Raw genomic sequence first — 19,316 nt, 5'->3', positions numbered from 1 at the left:
AAGTTAGACATGGTTTTAGAGTTAATATACATTATGTTTTGAATTTGGGCTTATCTTTGTTTTCAATTTATCATTATTTGGCAGTGATGCCTAAACGTTAATTTTTCTCTCTATGCTTTAATTTCTTTTTTGTGTAAGTATTTGTAAACCAATACTTACATATACCAGAGATGTTTATGAAAGACTTCCCAGAACTATTACTAAATGATTAACTTTCCCTGTATAGATTTGGTTCTAAGATTTTGGGGTTCTTTTGATCTTCATGTTTATCTGCCCTCATTCAGTTGCATTTTAAATAGTCAGGTTTAATAGTCACGCTCAGCATCTTCTGAACCCAGCATACAGGCAGAAGCCAGGGGTAGATGGAGGACAAGAGCATCAAAAAATGTTTGATGATGATACTCCGTTGTCAAAAGAAAGAAATGTTAGGATATATGCCAAAATGTTAAGTGCTACAGTAGCTTATTTTTAGCTTATTCAGTGCTTTCTGCTTTTCCCCAAAATGAGTATTATTTATGCATAAATGTCTAACAAAATCAACCTGGAAACTATAGTGCATTATTTTTGTGTATGCTCTGTGCCTTTGGAAAAGGCATAGAGAGATTTTACACTAGTAGACTTTAATACATTTTAAAATTTATTCTTACTATTTTAAAAATTTTTTAAAAAGATTATTTATTTGAGAGAGAAAAAGAGAGCACGAGCAGAGGGAGGGGGGAGAGGGAGAAGGAGAAAAAGACCCACCGCTGAGCAGGGAGCCTGACTTGGGGCTCAATCCCAGGACCCCAAGGTCACAACCTGAGCTGAAGGCAGACACTTAACTAAGCCACGCAGGCCCCCTTATTTTAAACATTTATTATGGAAAATTTCAACCATCTACAAAAGTAGATAGAAAAATATATCGATTACCTTCATATATTTTGTTTTCCCAGTTTTTAATTTTTAAAAGCACAGGAAGTGATATTTAGAAATATTTGTATATTAAATAAAATGAGTAAATAAATTAATTTTACAGTTTTAATAAGAAACATTTCCAATATTCCATGCCTTGTAATGTAATTCTATGAAGACATTTATCTGTGAGATACTCAATCCCTTTACTATAATGCTCTGAAAGAAACAAGTAGCAATGTTATTATAGATCTAAATCCCAAGATTAAAAAAAAACTTTTCTATGTCCTTTACTTTCTAAAAGACAAATATGAAATCTTATTTTGACTATAATGTACCTTTGAGCATTGTATTTTGAGAATGTCAAGATCTGGGGCACCTGGGTGGCTCAGCGGGTTAAGCTGCTGCCATTGGCTCAGTTCATGATCCCAGGGTCCTGGGATCGAGCCCCGCATCGAGCTCTCTGCTTGGCAGGGAGCTTGCTTCCCTTCCTCTCTCTCTGCCTACTTGTGATCTCTGTCTGTCAAATAAATAAATAAAATCTTTAGAAAAAAAAAAAAGAGAGAATGTCAAGATCTTTTCAAAATCTGTAACTAAGGACTGGCATTCTTTTTAATAATTAGTAGCTTTAGAGATAATGTACTATTTTAGCTACCATACATATAAATCTACTGTGAAAATTTTCACAGGGAAATTATTTATTTATTTATTATTATTTTTAAAGATTTTATGTATTTATTTATTTGACACAGAGAGAGAGAGAGAGCACAAGTAGACAGAGAGGCAGGCAGAGAGAGGAGGGAAGCAGGCTCCCCACAGAGTGGAGAGCCCGACGGGGGGCTCGATCCCAGGACCTTGAGATTATGACCTGAGTGGAAGGCAGAGGCTTAACCCACTGAGCCACCCAGGTGCCCCAAGAGGGAAATAATTTTAAATGAAAAATTTCTTTTAAGTATATACCTAATGGCTATTCTTACTTTTAAATTTAAACTGTTCAAAAAAGTCTTAAAATTGGATATATATTTAATGCATAAGATACTATTAAGAGGCTTGTTTTGAAATTATACAATCTCACTATTATTTCTCTCTTAATATTCATGGTCTTTTAGAGTTAGTGGTTAAATATGTATGTCTATGTATGTGTGAATTTAATAAATATAGTTCCTTTTTTCCCCCCTCTTCTGATTGCAGATATATTTTCCATAAAATGTGGTGTCTGAAACAGCAGACATTATTCATTTTGTATAAATTATCAGAGGAAAAAAAAGAATTAATGCCAATGCAAATCCTCATCCAAGACTAAAGTTTTGGCTGTCTAAATAAAATTAAATATATAAATAAATTCTTCGTTCAAGAACATTTTTAAGGCATCAGGCGAATAAACTAGAAGTATGTTTTTTAATATAAAATATGTGTATGTTTTAGTAGCAGAGGTGAAAAGACCCCTTTCTCCCTTTGTAGCCATAACAGTTATTTTATACAAGTTTTTAATTCTTTAGAGCACTATCTTTTGCAAAGTTATCAAATAATGCCTTCATTTAAGTCTCTATATAAGAGTATTCATATGTGTAATTAATAATGTGGACATTTAAAATCATAGTTGTGCTTACTGGTTTTTTCCCTTCTTGACTATAGCTGTCTATAGTTGGTTTCTTTTCCAGCAAAGCAAACAGATGTGCAGCCCCAGATTTGGCTCTCGAATATTCAGGTGCCAAAACAAGTGTTTCTCCAATGGCCATAGCTCCATATGCAATTGCAGTAAAAATTCTATCAAAAGATAAAGCATTTGAATCTTAGGTTCATTTCCAAACAATAGAACTCTAAAAAAGTGAAGGAAAAAGCAGGCACAGGAATATAAATAAACTTTTGGTCTAGACAACACCACTAATGTTGAAGTCCCAACAATGATATCTCTTTTGTTTGTTTGTAATTAATTAATTAATTAATTTTAGAAAGAGAGAGAGCGCAAGCAAGGGAAGATGGAGAGAGAGAGTGGGAGAGAAATCTCAAGCTGATTCCCCAGTGGGTGCAGCGTCTGACCTGGGGCTCGATGCCATGACCCCGAAATCATGACTGGCACCAAAACCAAGAGTTGGATACTTAACTGAGCCACCCAGGTGCCCCAGTGATACCTCTTTTATAATTTTCTACCACACAGTGATCATCCCTAGCACTGTATACCAAAATAACCTTTGGAGCTCACGTAATCTTAAAAGTTCCTCTTCCAATTAGAGACAAAGATCAAAGGCCCTAAACTAGTGAATATAAAACTTAACCACCTTGATGTAAGGCTCACTTGCTTGGAGATTTGACAGAGAAGTCAACGACCATAGGAAGGGTGAGTCTCTAGTAGTAAGATCTGAATTTACACAGGAAATATGAATAGGTATCCCCCCTCTTTTTTGCATATAATGTAATTAGAACAGACAACTGATGCCAGATGATTGTTTATGTGCCTGAAGTGCTACATGATTTAAAGAGAGAGCAAAGCATGGAGATTATATTTTGTTAAGGTCCTTGAAACAAAATCTGACTAAAATATACCTTAACAAGCCTGGAAGAAGAGCTTTGATCTTTTAGGTTTGCTATACAGATTATGATTTCACTTTTAAAACATGTTTTAATTATAAAATAGTAAGTATGCAAATGATATCTGAAAGCATACAGAATATGCACAGATATGTGGCATATCATGTGGCCACGGTCAAATATTTTTCTCTCATTTTCATTTTAGCCATGGAAACATTTTAATAGAATAAAATATAATGTATCTCCATAGCAGAACTAAAAGTATAATTCAGCTAAGACTGGACAAGTTCCAGTGGCAATATTTGTTTATTTATTATTGAAGTATAGCTGACATGCAATATTATGTTAGTTTTAGGGATATAGCATAGTGACTCAACATTTTTTATACATTATAAAATAATCACCACGTAAGTCTAGTTCCATCTGTCACCATATAAAGATACTATAATATTACTGGACTATATTCCCTGTGCTGTACTTTATATCCCCATGGCTTGCTTACTTTATAACCAGAAGTTTGTATCTCATAGTCCTCTTCACCTATTTTGCCCATCCCCCTACCCCTTTCCCCTTACTGACCAGTAAAAGGCTATCACAGAACCCAGTTGTTTGTTTGCCATGCTGGATCACAGCAAGGTAAACATGTTCTGGTCTCCTTGTGAGTTTCTCTGGAGATGGAACCTACCAATGAGTGGACGTTGATGCAATCTCTTCAGTGACCTAAACCTCAGATCCTGAATTGTTGTCTTTTCAAAGGTCAAGCACCGTATAGAATATAAAAACCAGTTTACGTGTATGTCTGATATTTTTTGTAGCCATTAGTTCTGTGATATCAAGACATTTTTAGTACTAATGTTTATGGAAATAGTCTAAAGCCCAAAATGCCATTCAAAATACTCAATATCCAGTTATAAATATTAGAAGTGATTATTGAGTTTAGTAACACATCAGAGGTTTTTTTTTTCTTTAATGCGAGTTAAAATCTAATTGAATTAGACTTAAGCCTCAGTCTGATCCAAGAGTCAGTGAGATGGGAAGATCATTGGATTATGAGTCTGGAGACCTGGATTCTGGTCTCACAAGGATAGAGGCTTCTCAGAACAACAGAAAAAATGCCTTCCTCCTCTGATTTCAGACATGCCAAAATATCTACCTGTCCTAAATTTCCACCACAAAATTCATTTTGAATATTAAGGATAAATATACAGAGGACAATGTCTTTGTTAGGTCCCTCTCTTTTTAAAATAAGAGATTTTATTTATTTATTTCAGAGAGAGAGAGATGGCAGGGGGAAGAGAAGAGGGAGAGGGAGAGAGAGAATCCTAAGCCTACTCTGTGCTCAACCTGGAGCCTGATGTAGACCTCGATCCCAGGACCCTGAGATCATGACCTAAGCCGAAATCAGGAGTTGGATGCTCACCCGACTGAGCCACCCGGGTGCCCCTGTTAAAATGTCCTTCTCTTAAAATGGAAGTTTACTGAGAAGGGGAGAAGGGCCTTCCATGGAGAACTTGTATCTGTGAGAGATAAATGACTTTAAGGATGCACATTAGAGGAAGGAAAGTTTCGGTAGAGGAGGGAGAGTATTAGCTAAAAGCTCAGTGCTGTCTTTATTGTATATGTGTTGAGGGGAGGGTAAGTCCAAAGGGGGGTTGATATTAATGAGGATTATACTGGGGAACCTAATTTTGTGGTAAGAGAACTATCTGGGGGTTGAGTCAGGGATATTAATCTCTTATATATTTTTTTTCCCAGGTGGGTTCTGTATAAACATAGGCTGATACTGGTCTGTTACAGAATGTGCCCTAGCTGATTCTGGCCCAATTACCTAGAATGAACTGAACTGCAGTTAATCTTTACTCAAAACCTATTTATTCACAACAAATAGTACTGCAACTTTGTGGGTTGGCCAGGGTTAAGGGAGAATATTGAGCAAGAAGAGGTCTGGAAAGGATTTTCAGGTGCTGGGCTTTGATCTCCTTAGTTTTATGGGTTCTCTGTAAGTTCATGGGGCCAGTGTCATTGGATCCTCACTACAATAATTCTTTCAAGGATGTCCAAGCAATGGTGGAAAATCCTCTTGCCCATCACTGCTGCTGAAATCAAACTGGAATTTTACAAATATTCTTTGTCTAGGAACAACACAAAAAAGTACAGAAATGAATGATCCTAATTTTAACACAACTGATCCAAATAGGAATAGCCTGCATAGTTATTGGTTCACATCTATTTGTCTCCCCTTAATCTTGCTCCATACTCAGTTTGTATACCTTTGGTGACTTACTCTAAGAGTAAGTATACTGGGGGGTTCAGAGCTCTGAAGCCAGACCACTGGGACTACATCCAAACTCCACTGTTTATTTACTAGCTGTGTGACCTTGGGCATGTTCTGTGCTTCTGTTTCCTTACTGGCAAACAGGAGATAAATAGGACTATCTACTAGTCTTACAGACTGTTGTGAGAATTAAATATATTAATAATATAAATGCATTGTACAGTGCTTAACAAATGTTTAAGTTATTATTATTAATCTTATGGAAGTGAAAGTTAGAGACACTTTTTGTTGGCAAATAAGCTCTCACACTTCTATAGAGATACATCAGCGCACCAGGTCAGATCCCAGCTTCTGAAGCTCATACTCAATAAGTTTCGTCTTTTTGACTAGAAAGCAGAGTATTTTTCCTCACAGAGGTGGCCATTATAACTATACTCATACTGTTTTTCCCTAACATCCATAGAACACTCCAAAGATTCTTTTCTTCCCACCCTAAATCCTTTCCTCAACACATGGAAGAGAGAAAATACACAACTTATATTTATTTGGTACTTTGGGTTTTAGAGAATGTTTTCATATATATGAAACCATTTGATCATCTAAGAGATAAGTAAGGCAGGAACTCTTATCCCTTCTTAATACAGCTTAGGGAAATTAAGCATTTGTTCAGGATCACACAGTTACAAACCTGTAGGACTGGGACCTGAACCTGCTTATTCACTGTACTTTCCTTACATGGTGTTCCTTCCAGTGGAAAGCTGACCTGGACAATCTCCCCCTGCATGTCGGGGCTTGTTACCACTTTGTTTCCCATTTTAGAATCTTCATAGAGCCCTAGATAATCAAATCCACCTTGATTTTTCTCCTTTAGATCCCTTCAGTGGTTGATCATTTTATCTATTTTCCTTATCTTGTCTCTTCTCTTCTGGATAATCCTTGAGGTAGAGCTGGGCATAAATTGGGTGGCTGCCATGGCAGTGAACACTGAAAGAAGACTTTCCTGTTTTCTTTGTTTGGGCTAGTTAAGGCTTCTCTCCTAATTATAATGATGACACCCACAGTTCTTTCACGGCTGCTTGGCCTACCAGAGCAAAAGATGGTGGTGGAGGCCTAGCTTGTCTCCTTCTATCCCTTAGTACTTCAAGACATCAACCAACTATTAATATTCATTGAAAACCCACTTATGTTGAATATTATATGGCCAATAACCACATTTAATATTCAAAGTCCAAAGGATTTCTTGTCAAGAACTTTATTTGGATTTTTGGAGGACTAGGCCGCAACACATGAAATGTGTGGTTCGTCTCTCAGCAAGTTTTCATTATTACTGTACTGAGGGTTGCCGTGCCTGATTCTTTCTCACCTATCTGCTTCCTGCTAATGTATATAGCAAAGAAGGAAGAAACAGATAGAGGGAAGTTCTGAAGTGGAGGTATGGAAAGTTGCAAAAACCTCTGCTTGGACGCTAGTGGTTTCTGACCTGGATTGCAAAAGGCAAGTCAGCTAGAAAGTAACCTAAAGGTGCTAGTGGAAAATCAGACAGGAGAAAATAAACTTATTTTGTATTTTTCAAAATCTGTACATTTATAGTATACATTGAAAGTGTTGCCAGGGCTAACAGAGGCAGGGGGGGAGAATTTTACTACACATAGGTGTGTGAAAACTTAAAAGAAGAGAATTTCGGGGTACCTGGGTGGCTCAGTGGGTTAAAGCCTCTGCCTTCGGTTCAGGTCATGATCCCAGGGTCCTGGGATCCAGGCCCTAGTCGGGCTCTCTGCTCAGCAGGGAGCCTGCTTCCCCCTCTCTCTCTGCCTGACTCTCTGCCATGAGATCAGGACCTGAGCTGAAACGAAGTCAGATGTTTAACTGACTGAGCCACTCAGGCACCCCATAAAAGTTTTTACACACGGTGGGAACTTATAAAATCATTAGACATCCTACATTAGTATAAATATATTTAATTGGCTAGCCTTCAACTAATACTAAAGACTAGTAACCCTGAAGAAATGAGACCCTAGAGATTTAAAGATGGCTGCAGAAGGTTCAGAGCAAAATGAGGAAAATATGTTCTGAGTCAAACATTTGGCTTACAAACAAACTTTTGGAATACAGTCAACTTTTAAGCTTGTGATTGCCTGTATCACATTAGAACTAAGGGAAAAACTTGCTAATTTAGTGCAAGCTGGTGAGCTGAATAAATTACTATAAGTGATTCTACATTTGGCTTCTTGTTAATCTAAGTAGATTAGTTCGTGTAATCAGAATGAAGCTCAATACTACATGTCTTACTGTGGTTTACGTATTCATATAGGCAATACTGCATGATGTGTTAAGGTATAGGAAAACATAGAACAAGGAGCTTACAATTTCTGTTGAAATTTCAAATACAGATATTCCATTTTAGAAGGAAATCTGCTTCTAGGAAACTGCAAAGGGGACTTATAGTCAGATAAGATTCAGGAATACTGGGTTGGTGAACTGTGGACTATTTTCTTCTGAGTGCCTAGCAAAAAAACTTCCCCCAGGAAGTTAATATTTGATAAATAAATAAATAAATAAATAATCACATGAATAGAAGCCAAAAATTATTGCAAGTTATTCTGAAATTAACTGGCTTCAAATGACTTTTTTTTTTTTAAAGAAATATTTTATGTATTTCTCTCAGAGAGAGCAAGTTAGCACGAGTGGAAGAAGGGCAGAGGGAGAAGTAGAAGTAGATTCCCTGCTGAATAGAAAGCCCAATGTGGGGATCTTTCCCAGGCTCCAGGATCATGACCTGAGCCAAAGGCAGATGCTCAACTGACTGAGCCATCCAGGTGTCCAGGCTTCAAATGACTTTTTGTCATTTCCTCAAATTGAATATATCCTCAAAGTACAACTGTGTGCCATCACTGAGGAATTCAAAAGAATGTGCCTGAGTCTCGGGAGGCAAACCCCAAAGGCGAATTCCCAACATATTTTGCCAAATGACAGCGTGTTTGGAATAGGTGTAATCTCCCAAGTCAGTATTCTGAAGAGGCTTCTCCTTGCTTTGATGTGTATGTTTTAGTGGGCTTGTAAAAAAAAAAAACATAGCATTACTTCTGGAGTCAAATATTGTATAGATTTCTCTAGCTCTAAATATTTAGCAGTGACATTTATGATACAGATTAGCAACGTTCTGTCATCTTAGAAGTTCAGAATTAACACTCAAAATTAATTTTTCTAATTTCAGAAGTTGAAGTTAGGTGTTCCTAGAAAGTAAAGCAACTTTCTACTATGCTCAAACAAATGCCTTAAGAAGAAGCATCCTCTTTGGGATGCCATGACCAATTCCAAATGTAACTTTTCTAAAGGGAAGTACTCATTTGTATGTGTTTCTTCTGAAGCAATTTGCTTAGCGAAGAATTCAGCCTCACAAATGTATAGTCTTTTTTTTTTTTTAAGATTTTATTTATTTATTTGATAGATCACAAGTAGGCAGAGAGGCAGGAAGAGAGAGAGGAGAAAGCAGGCTCCCTGCTGAACAGACAGCCTGATGCGGGGCTCGATCCCAGGACCCTGGGATCATGACCTGAGCTGAAGGCAGAGGCTTAACCCACTGAGCCACCAAGGTGCCCCGCAAATGTATAGTCTTATTTGATAATGCTATCTCCCTCCGCTGGGAGTTCCATGAAGTCTTACAAATTCTTGAAGGAATGGATGACAATAAGGCATATTTTACCCCTACATTCCCACATTCTAGTAAACTGAAGTAGGGAGAAATTCATTTGCGAGTTTAACTCAGACTACTGATACTATATCAGTATCAGTTTACCAGGTAGACGGTACTTAAAGATATTAAATAACAAAATAATATTTAAAAACTTTCTGGGCATGTATTTCCCACATTATGTGATTTAAATGATCAATGAAGTATAAAGTAGGAATCTTTCTGGTTAATTTAAGTACATAACCCATTTTCAGGATTTAAATATTTGCACAACTTACACGAACATGCCCTCTGGGGTCACTCGTCCAGCTTGAATTAAATAGCCTCCAAATTGAAAACCCACTGCATATGCGAAATATACAAAAGCATGGCTGAATGCATAACAGATTCCAAAGATCTGTGCTTTCTTCCAGGTATTTCTGAAATGCACAAAATTTACTAAGTAATGAGGCACAAGGTATAGCAAGTTCATTTAAAATGAATGTAGAGTAATGAATACAGAAGACTAGACATATTATCATTTAAGGGATATACATTCTTCTAAGAATAAAAGAGAAAGTGAGTGTTTTAAAATGAGAATTATTATAGAGAAAACAGATAATATAATGATTCTCTCTATAGTTCTATACTCTATAGTTCATTGCAACAAAATTTCCTCTGTCTACGAATGGACAAGGTCTGTGAATGAACAGCTAATGAAAGAGTTGAAGAGATTTGGTTTTGAAGTATTTAGAAATATTGTCTATTATAACATTTCACTAGCACAATAAGTAGTGGAAATTAAAGGGTGGTACCAACCACAGGCATGAATGTAAAAGAGTTCAAAGCTATCTCTCTGATAAAGTAATGCAAATAGTATCACTAAGTAAATGTGATAAGGAGGACTGGTTTAAAATTAAAAGGAGTGATCACATTTGTCATATATACATTCATCTTAAAATGTGAACCATTTTAGCTATTCAATATAAAGGGCTAAGCAATCTTATTTTCTTTCTTGAATATATTATACCCTCAAATTGGTTTCAGGAAAATAATAAAAATGTGCATAGTTAGTAGTAGTTCATGCTACTAACTATAGTTTGTAGCAACATGGGAGGACTAAAATATTCCACCTGTGCTTGTTCTCAATTGCTTTTACTAGTCTTCTCTTGATGAAGTCATATGAGAAATGATGATATACCATTATTAGGAAAGATTCCAGAGCAAATAAATTGGCAGGCAAACCACTGTTGTCATCCAGGAAGACTGCCTTTACAGGGACAGCTAAAGTTAGTTAATGAAGTCAGTATGAATCTACAATCACCTGTGTTGGATCTGAAGTGTCTCCTCATATGCTTGCTCAAAGGCTTTTTCTCTTGTTAATGACACTATAGTCCGAATATTTTCCACAGCTTCAGTTGCTATCTTATAAAATAGGACAGTAAAATAAAGAAATAAAATTAGTAATGGTTAAACTCTGGTTGTGAATTCCAGTCATTTATATTGGGGGCATATTAAGTATAGCATTAAGTCAATAAGTTTTCTTAGCTTCTTTTTTTCTTTCCCAAAAACAAGATAGGAAAATAACATTTTAGGATAATAGGCTCAAGAAAAATTTATTTTGAAAAGATTTAGTCCACAGATCTAAATTCAGTCCCCTTGGAATCTTCACTGAATTTCTATTTAAACTGGTTCTGTAGGCAGAGAGATCAAACATTAGCATTATGTTCATATGTAATTATGCAAAGAAAGTATGAGATAATTCAAGAAGACCGTAGACAGAATCAAATAAATAATTGCACAAAAATACAAATAGCAACCAAAAAACCTCAGGAACACTGCAGTAAAGTAATATGGGTAAGGCTATTAAATGCTATATAAGTTACAGCCATTTCTCATTTTGATGTCTGTGAACTTAAAAAGATATTTAATTTAGGGTCCCCTGGGTGGCTCAAGGTGGGTGGGTTAAAGCCTCTGCCTTTGGCTCAGATCATGATCCCAGGGTCCTGGGATCGAGCCCTGCCTCAGGCTCTTTGCTAGGCAGGGAGCCTGCTTCCCCCTCTCTATTTGCCTGTCTCTCTGCCTACTTGTGATCTCTGTCTGTCAAATAAATAAATAAAATCTTTAAAAAAAAAGATACTTAACTTAAATATAATTAATGCCTTTCTTCCTTCCTTCCCTTCTTTCTTTCTCTCTCTCTCTCTCTCCTTCCTTCCTTCCTCCTCTTTTCTTTCTTTCTGAGACAGAGAGAGAGCACGCACGAGCAGAGGGAAGGGCAAAAGGAGAGGGAGAGAGAGCAGATTCAAGCAGACTCCCTGCTAAGTGTGGAGCCTGACCTGGGCCTCAATCCTGGGACCCTAAGATCATGAGCTGAGCTGAAATCAAGAGTCAGCCACTTAACCAACTGAGCCACCCAGGTGCCCTAATGCTTTTCCATATTTCTATAATATTTGAAAAGAAGGAATAATTACATGAGAAATGGAGACTTTTGGCTTAGAATAACTTGTTGGACATGAGAACACATATTGACTTGAAAGAGAAATTTCCTGCTTTTGCATTCTATTTCCATAGTGGCAGTGTAGACTGTGGGATAGAGGAAGACCTAGGTGGTCACCCAGTGTTATTTAAAGAATAACTTGGGTTACAGGAGAGAACCAGATTTCTGGATGGTGTGCGGGGCACCTGGATTCTGCTCTCAGTTTTGACTCTGAGTTGTTCTAAGTTCTCATTAATTTTAGAGTAAGCTCAAAGTAACCACCATTTGTAACATACACTGTAGTATGCAAGAAAAATGGGTAAAAATGCTGAAACCCTGAGGGAGGAAATGAGCAAAAAATCTTTGTGATCATTTTTCACAATGGAGAAAGGACTAATATCATTATAGAATCTTGGAAAATAGTCCTCTGTAAAAAACCAAAAAACTAATACAGTTATTTTGAGTATGAAAAGTAAAACAGTTGATGATTTGTCCAAATCTACACATGCAACTGAAGAAGGACCAATATGTTTTATTGGTCCCTATTCTAAGTTTTGGTGTTTGGTAAGTAGATTAAAAGCGACTGAGAAAGAGACAGATTGTTTGATTACAGTTACTGACTGTATAGTCTGGGGTTATTCAAATAATCTAAAAAGGAAAAACTGAAGGACACATATAAAGGTTAAAGCTCATGATATAAAAATTAAGATGAGTAAAATATAATTAATCATAGCCCCATTAATTTGAAGGTTGTGATAATTTGCACCACAGGGAGGGCCAAACAACTTTTCACTGTCTCTGAGGCAAATATATGCTAAACAGTTCAGTCTGTAGTGCCCAAGCAGACATTCCAAGGGTCTTTATCTAGTCCAAGGAAGGTGGAAAGGTCCAAGGGTCACACAAACCAGATTTCAATGAGTCACATGCTTGGCATTCCAATTCATGTCTAACTGTGATAGTCACTGGATATAGAACAAAACTAGTATTAAAATCATTTTCAGACTCAGAGGGTGTTCACCCAAGTGATAAAAGTCTTTGAAACTGTATCATGAGAGGAACAGCTTAAAGACCTGTGGATGGATGACTAAGAGAAGACTTGGCATTTACATGACGCAGTTCCCTAAAGGCTGCTATGGGAAGGGGGCTTTGGATCTCTACTGAGATGAAAGCCAAGTATGGTAGGATAGAAGGCCCCCAACAAACAGACAAACAAACACCAAAACCAAAAATTGCCTACCATCCAAAGGCTATTCAGGGTAGGCAGCCTGAGAAAGTAATGCACTGCTTGCCACTGGAGGAAAAGGGGTAAAAGATGGGACACTTGACAGGGATGTCATACAAGGGATTCCTTTTGTGGATAACTGGTTGGATCAAATGACATTTCTTTCAATTCTTAGATGTTATGAAACTACAATGCTAATGTCCCCTAAACCTCAAATATAATGATTATTTTATTTTTATTTTTATTTTTTTAAGATTTTATTTATTTATTTGACAGACAGAGATCACAAGTAGGCCGAGAGGCAGGCAGAGAGAGAGGCAGGCAGAGAGAGAGGAGGAAGCAGGCTCCCTGCTGAGCAAAGAGCCCGATGCGGGGCTCGATCCCAGAACCCTGGGATCATGACCTGAGCCGAAGGCAGAGGCTTAACCCACTGAGCCACCCAGGCGCCCCAATGATTATTTTTATAAATATGATTATTCCTGAGAGACATTTTCCCAGTAATTAAAATGTTCATCTTGATCAGTATAAAGATGGTCCTTGTTTCTAAAATCTTATTTTAGGCACTATCAGAAACAGAAAATTGCCTTATATTCAGTAACTCTTATTTCCTCTACATTTTGAGAAATAAAAATAACTAAAATTGTTTAAGAAAATTTAATTATTGAACAATCAGAGAATGTGGAATCATGATGTTAGCAATTTCCCTCCTGATAATGGCAATATGGCTGGCATTATTGAGTGCATACTATCTTCTAGACACTATTCTAAATGTCTTGAATATAATAATGCTAAGTGTTTTGTGTAATACTTAGAAAAATCTGCAAGTGGTATTATTATTATTCCCACCTTACAGAGGAAGAAATTGAAGTCCAGAAAGGTTGACACAACTTGCTCATATCACACATTCGTTAGTGATAGAATCTAAAATGTAATTTCGCCAATTTGACTCTAGAGTCTACACTCTAAATCACAAATCCTGTTATACTACAGCCTATTTATACCCCATCCTAAATTAGTCTGGATGCATTTCAATTCATATATACCTCTTTACAGGCACCTAAGAAAGGAAGTTAGCATACTATAAAAATGGCAACTCTTTGTTTTCCTCTTAAAATGTTACGATGGTGGGATGCCTGGGTGGCTCAGTTGGTTGGACGACTGCCTTTGGCTCAGGTCATGATCCCGGGGTCCCAGGATCGAGTCCCACATCGGGCTCCCAGCTCCATGGGGAGTCTGCTTCTCCCTCTGACCCTCTCCTCGCTCATGCTCTCTCTCACTGTCTCTCTCTCAAATAAATAAATAAAATCTTTAAAAAAAAAATGTTACGATGGTAAAAAGTCTTTATTTTACCTTCCCAGCATGCTTAAGTTCTTGCTTATCCTTTTTGGCAAATCCAGTCATAGCTGTGGTTTCAATCATTCCTGTCAGAGCAAGTACTGGAGCAATACTCAAAATCAAGAGTGTCATCTCCCAACCATATATGAAGGAAATGATAATTGATAGTCCCATGTTAGTTGCATTTTGTGTTAAGACACCAACTCTTGAACCTGTTGCCTATAACAAGACATATTTTGGGAAAAAAGTAATTAATTTTAAATTTACAAGTATTCCTATTATAGTTTCTTACAAAACAAGGCAGGCTTTCTTTTTTAGGATTTATACTTACATTTTTACTTTGAACTTGTACTTAGAAATTAAATAATACCCATACTTAAAAAACTGTCCTCTACTAAGAAGTCATTACGCTTTTTCTATCTTATTTATTTTTTAAAAGATTATTTATTTGGCACAAAGAGAGTGAACACAGGAAGGGGGAGTGGCAAAGGGATAAGCAAGCTCCCTGTTGAGCAGGGAGCCTGATGCAATGTGGGGCTTGATCCCAGGATTCTGTGATCATGACCCTAGTTGAAGGCAGACGCTTAATGGACTGAGCCACCCAGGTGCCCTGCTTTGTCTATCTATGTTGGATATTGTTCTTTGACATGTCCCTATCATTCTCTGAATATGTTCTTACTTTCTGATACAAAAAGATTCTCCAGGCTGTACTGCTGGAATCTATCATTTCTCCAAGGAGTCCTGGTTCCTTTTGGTGGATAATGTTATTTAAAAGTCAATATTATGCTCATTATTAATGGCATATCAGTGGAAAAAACTGGGGAATGTGTGTGTGTGTGTGTGTGTGTGTGCAGATGCAGACACAAACTGAAATCTATATATCTCTATTTATATGAATCATGAATTCACTTCGATACCTCCAATTCCAATCCAGCACCATGAAGTTATTTTCAGCTTTCTTCCTTCTCATATTTGTTATCCCCTTCTGCAACAGTGAGAAACTTGGCTCCCATTTTCTTTGATTTATTTATGTGATCAAACTCTCTGTATGTAACCAATCTGATATCATGGCCCCTGCTTCTCCCCTGCATGGATACCCTTCTCCCTCTGCTCTGGCTTGGCTTTCCTACACCAGGCTGCCACCACACATGGATGTGCAACTCACTATATGTGGGCTCCAAAACCCAACATTCCTCTTTCTTCTACACTGATGGAGGGGCCGGCATTCTTAGTCACTATACCGTAGTAGTGTTGAATCGAATGATTTATACTATTAATTAAGGTATATACTTTGGATATCATTACTTTGTATTCCATTTTCTGCATTTTATTTGGTTTCACTAAGCAAAGATTTAAAGCATCATTATCAAGATTTATCGAAAAGGAGTTGGAAACATGGTATAAGGTAACTTAAATTTTGAAAAAAATCCCAAATAAGTAGAAATATCTTTATAACTATTTTATGAGAACTATATGTCTTGTGAATCAACTTTCAGTGGGACACATGATAAGTAATAAACTGAAATGTTAAATTCCTTTGGTGCTCAGATGAAAAAATGAGACTCCATTTACCTAGAAAAATAGCTATCATCAACAATGTCAATTCACATTTTAAAAGATTTATTTTGTTATGATCATGAAAATATGACCATTGGAAAGGTTTAGATAATGTTAAAATTTACATCCTTCCAGACATTCAGATTAGGATTATTCTGTGTATGTAGCTTTGTATCCTGCTTTAATCCTTTTACATTACACTTCAAGCTTTTTCCTGGTGATTAAATAGTCTTCAAAAAATACTTAGAATGATTCCAATTTTTCACTATTAAAAATAAAGATGTAATGAGCATCTTTGTGCAAAATATTTATGCTCATCTTTTAATTCCTAATGTTAAATACCTAGACTAGAGTAATATGTTAAAGGGTACATACTGTTACATGCCTGATAGATATTATCAAATTGCTTCTCTAGAAGATTGTATCAGATTTCACTAAAGTACCCTCAAATTAGTATCATCATTAAAATAACAACAGTAGGGCACCTAGGTGTCTCATTCTGTTCAGTATCTGCCTTTGGTGTAGGTCATGATCCAGGGGTCCTGGGATCAAGTCTTGCCTATCAGGCTTCCTGCTCAACAGGGAGTCTGCTTCTCCCTCTACCCTTCCCCCTCTGCTTGTAATCTCTCTCACACACTCTCTCTCAAATAAATAAGTAAAATTAAAAAAAAAACAACAACAATAAAAAGTCCTGTGTCCCCCAAGGCTCTGCCTTATTCCTAAAATATTTTTCTGGCTTCAGCTTCAAGACTCATTTGATAATCTGCTATTTCCCTATTTCTCGCTATTAAAGAAAATTCCAAAAAAGTAAAAACAAGTAGTAAGAGCAAAACCCAACAAACCATTAAATAATGACAACTAAGACAGGTAAACTATTTTAAGTGTCTAAGGGTATTATAAACTAATTCTAAGACCTGTAAGGCTGAAATAGGAATGTCATTTGCTACTTAATGCTGACTTACACTCTGACTCTTGAGAGTTGAAGGGTGATGCTGAAGAAACACGATATTGTATGTTATGGGATGAATTGTGTCTCTCCCTAACCCCAAATTCATATGTTGTGGTCCTGACTCCCAGCTCCTCAGAATGTCATTATATTTGGAAATGAGGTCTTTAAAGATGTAATTAAGTTAAAATGAGGTCTCTGGTGTGAGCACTACTCCAATGTAACTTATGTCTTTAGGAGGAGGAAGTTTGAAGGCAGACATGTGCTCACGCATGGGAAAGACCATATGAGGACACAGCTAGAAGATAGCTGTTTATTTTATTATTATTATTTTTAAAATTTTTATTTATTTTTTTGACAGAGAGAGAGATCACAAGTAGGCAGAGAGAGAGGAGGAAGCAGGCTCCCCGCTGAGCAGAGAGCCTGATGTGGGGCTTGATCCCAGGACCCTGAGATCATGACCTGAGCCGAAGACAGAGGCTTTAACCCACTGAGCCACCCAGGCGCCCCTATTATTATTATTTTTAAAGATTTTATTTATTTATTTGACAGAGGCAACGAGAGAGGAAATTTAAGCGGGGGAGTGGGAGAGGGAGAAGTAGGCTAAGTCCCTCTAAGCAGGGAGCCCAATGCAGGGCTTGATCCCAGGACCCTGGGATTATGACTTGAGCCAAAGGCAGATGCTACACAGACTGAGCCACTCAGGTGCCCTAAAGATAGCTATTTATAAGTCAAGCATAGAGGACCCCAAATGAAACCAATCCTCCTGATACCTTGATCTGGGGATTCTCACAATCAGAACTTTGAGGAAATAAATTACTGTTGTGTAAGCCATCCAGTCTGTGATACTTTATTATGGCAGCCCTAGCAAATGAATATACTTACTTGTTCCTCTCCTCCCACCCCCTGCCTTTTGGTGATGGCAGTAGGATAAGAAGAATCTAAATATATTTTTCCTGTTCTAGGAAGAATTAACAGAAAATAATAAACACCTGGCCTTGAAAAATACTACAAGAACTAAAGGAAAACAGAAAATAGTCTTAAAGACCTAGAGGATAATGTACCTCTGGAAAGAATTTGGGACTGGAATCACAGGAAACTTTTTTTTTTAAAAGATTTTGTTTATTTGACAGAATGAGAGAGAGAGAGTGCGTAAGCAGGGGGAACAGTAGGCAGGGGGAGAGGGAGAAATAGGTTCCCTACTGAGTAAGGAGCCTGATGTGGGGATGCTGTCTTAGAATTGTAATGATAGAGTTGAGTAGTTGCTAGAGTTAGGGTTGCAATATAAAGACAGGTCACTGGGGTGCCTGGGTGGCTCAGTGGGTTAAAGCCTCTGCCTTTGGCTCAGGTCATAATCCCAGGGTCCTGGGATCAAGCCCTGCATCGGGCTCTCTGCTTGGAGGAGCTTGCTTCCTCCTCTCTCTCTGACTGCCTCTCTGCCTACTTGTGTCTGTCAAATAAATAAATAAAATCTTAAAAAAAAAATAAAGACAGATCACCTTTATATTGCTAACCCTACCCCTAACCCTAACCCTACCCAACCCTAACTCTAACCCTAACCCATGTGCCACTGTCCTCACTTTATATTGCTGCTCAGTGTGCTACAAATCTGTGATGCAATTATAATTTGACAGCATTTAGTGCCACATGACTTGCTGTACTGTGACATTTTATCTTAGTTTTAAAAATTACCATTGTATATCCATCATCTAAAAATAAGAAAGGAAGAGAAAAGGAGACCTTGAATGTCCTGCTTTTAAGGCATAGTGGACTGTGGATTACTTTTTCTCATCAGATGCCACAGTGTTGTGTTTATTATAACACTATATAGTACTACCAAATATACAAAATAGGTCAACATTTCCATACTAAGCACTTATCACAATATTCTTCATCCACAGGAAAGCAACATTCAGAAAACTTAGAAAATTTAAAATGGAATATCTCATTTAGTAGAATTTCTTCATAAAACTAAAGAGTGAAGATAAGTTGAAACCAAAGTAAGTTTCTGAGTGGCTCATTCATTAGCTAAGCAAAGAAAATCATTTATGAACAGTGAGTTTATTAAATCATGTTTAATTGGAGCAGTGGAAGAAATGTGTTCAGTGAGCATAAACCTATATCAGACAATTAGCCCTTAGGTGAGAACAGTTGCTCAAAAAGTTGACAAGACTGCAGCAACACTGGTAGTCAATCAAAATCAGATATACTTTTTTGAATAGACTTCCCTGGCTCTTGACGGATTGATGTATGTTACTGATACTGCTCAATTGTTGGTTTTGAGGAGCCAATGCTGAATTTGAAGTGATTAAAAAATTGGCTGCTATAAATGGTCTGTGTGGATCAACTATAGGTGATAATATTTTCTAAGAGGTTAAATGAAAAGGAAGTCAGTATAACCAGAAGTGAAATCTG

At 37.1% G+C, this 19,316-nt stretch overlaps 1 protein-coding gene across 1 annotated transcript in view; it reads right to left on the bottom strand.

Moving 5' to 3' along the window:
* The window catches only part of LOC111147335 (ATP binding cassette subfamily B member 5), a 114,285-nt gene that overhangs the window by 13,226 nt on the left and 81,743 nt on the right, over nucleotides 1-19,316 (bottom strand). The window contains exons 20-23 of the mRNA XM_022503327.1: nucleotides 14,414-14,617; nucleotides 10,690-10,790; nucleotides 9,665-9,805; nucleotides 2,502-2,658 (exon numbers count right to left, since the gene is read on the bottom strand). Coding sequence (XP_022359035.1) covers nucleotides 2,502-2,658; nucleotides 9,665-9,805; nucleotides 10,690-10,790; nucleotides 14,414-14,617 — 603 coding nt within the window. The remainder of the gene's footprint in view (nucleotides 1-2,501; nucleotides 2,659-9,664; nucleotides 9,806-10,689; nucleotides 10,791-14,413; nucleotides 14,618-19,316) is intronic.

The sequence above is a fragment of the Enhydra lutris genome, unplaced genomic scaffold (assembly GCF_002288905.1).
Source record: "Enhydra lutris kenyoni isolate GAN:26980312 unplaced genomic scaffold, ASM228890v2 scaffoldscaffold16, whole genome shotgun sequence".
Lineage (NCBI taxonomy): Eukaryota > Metazoa > Chordata > Mammalia > Carnivora > Mustelidae > Enhydra > Enhydra lutris.
This window is presented reverse-complemented; position numbering and strand designations above follow the sequence as displayed.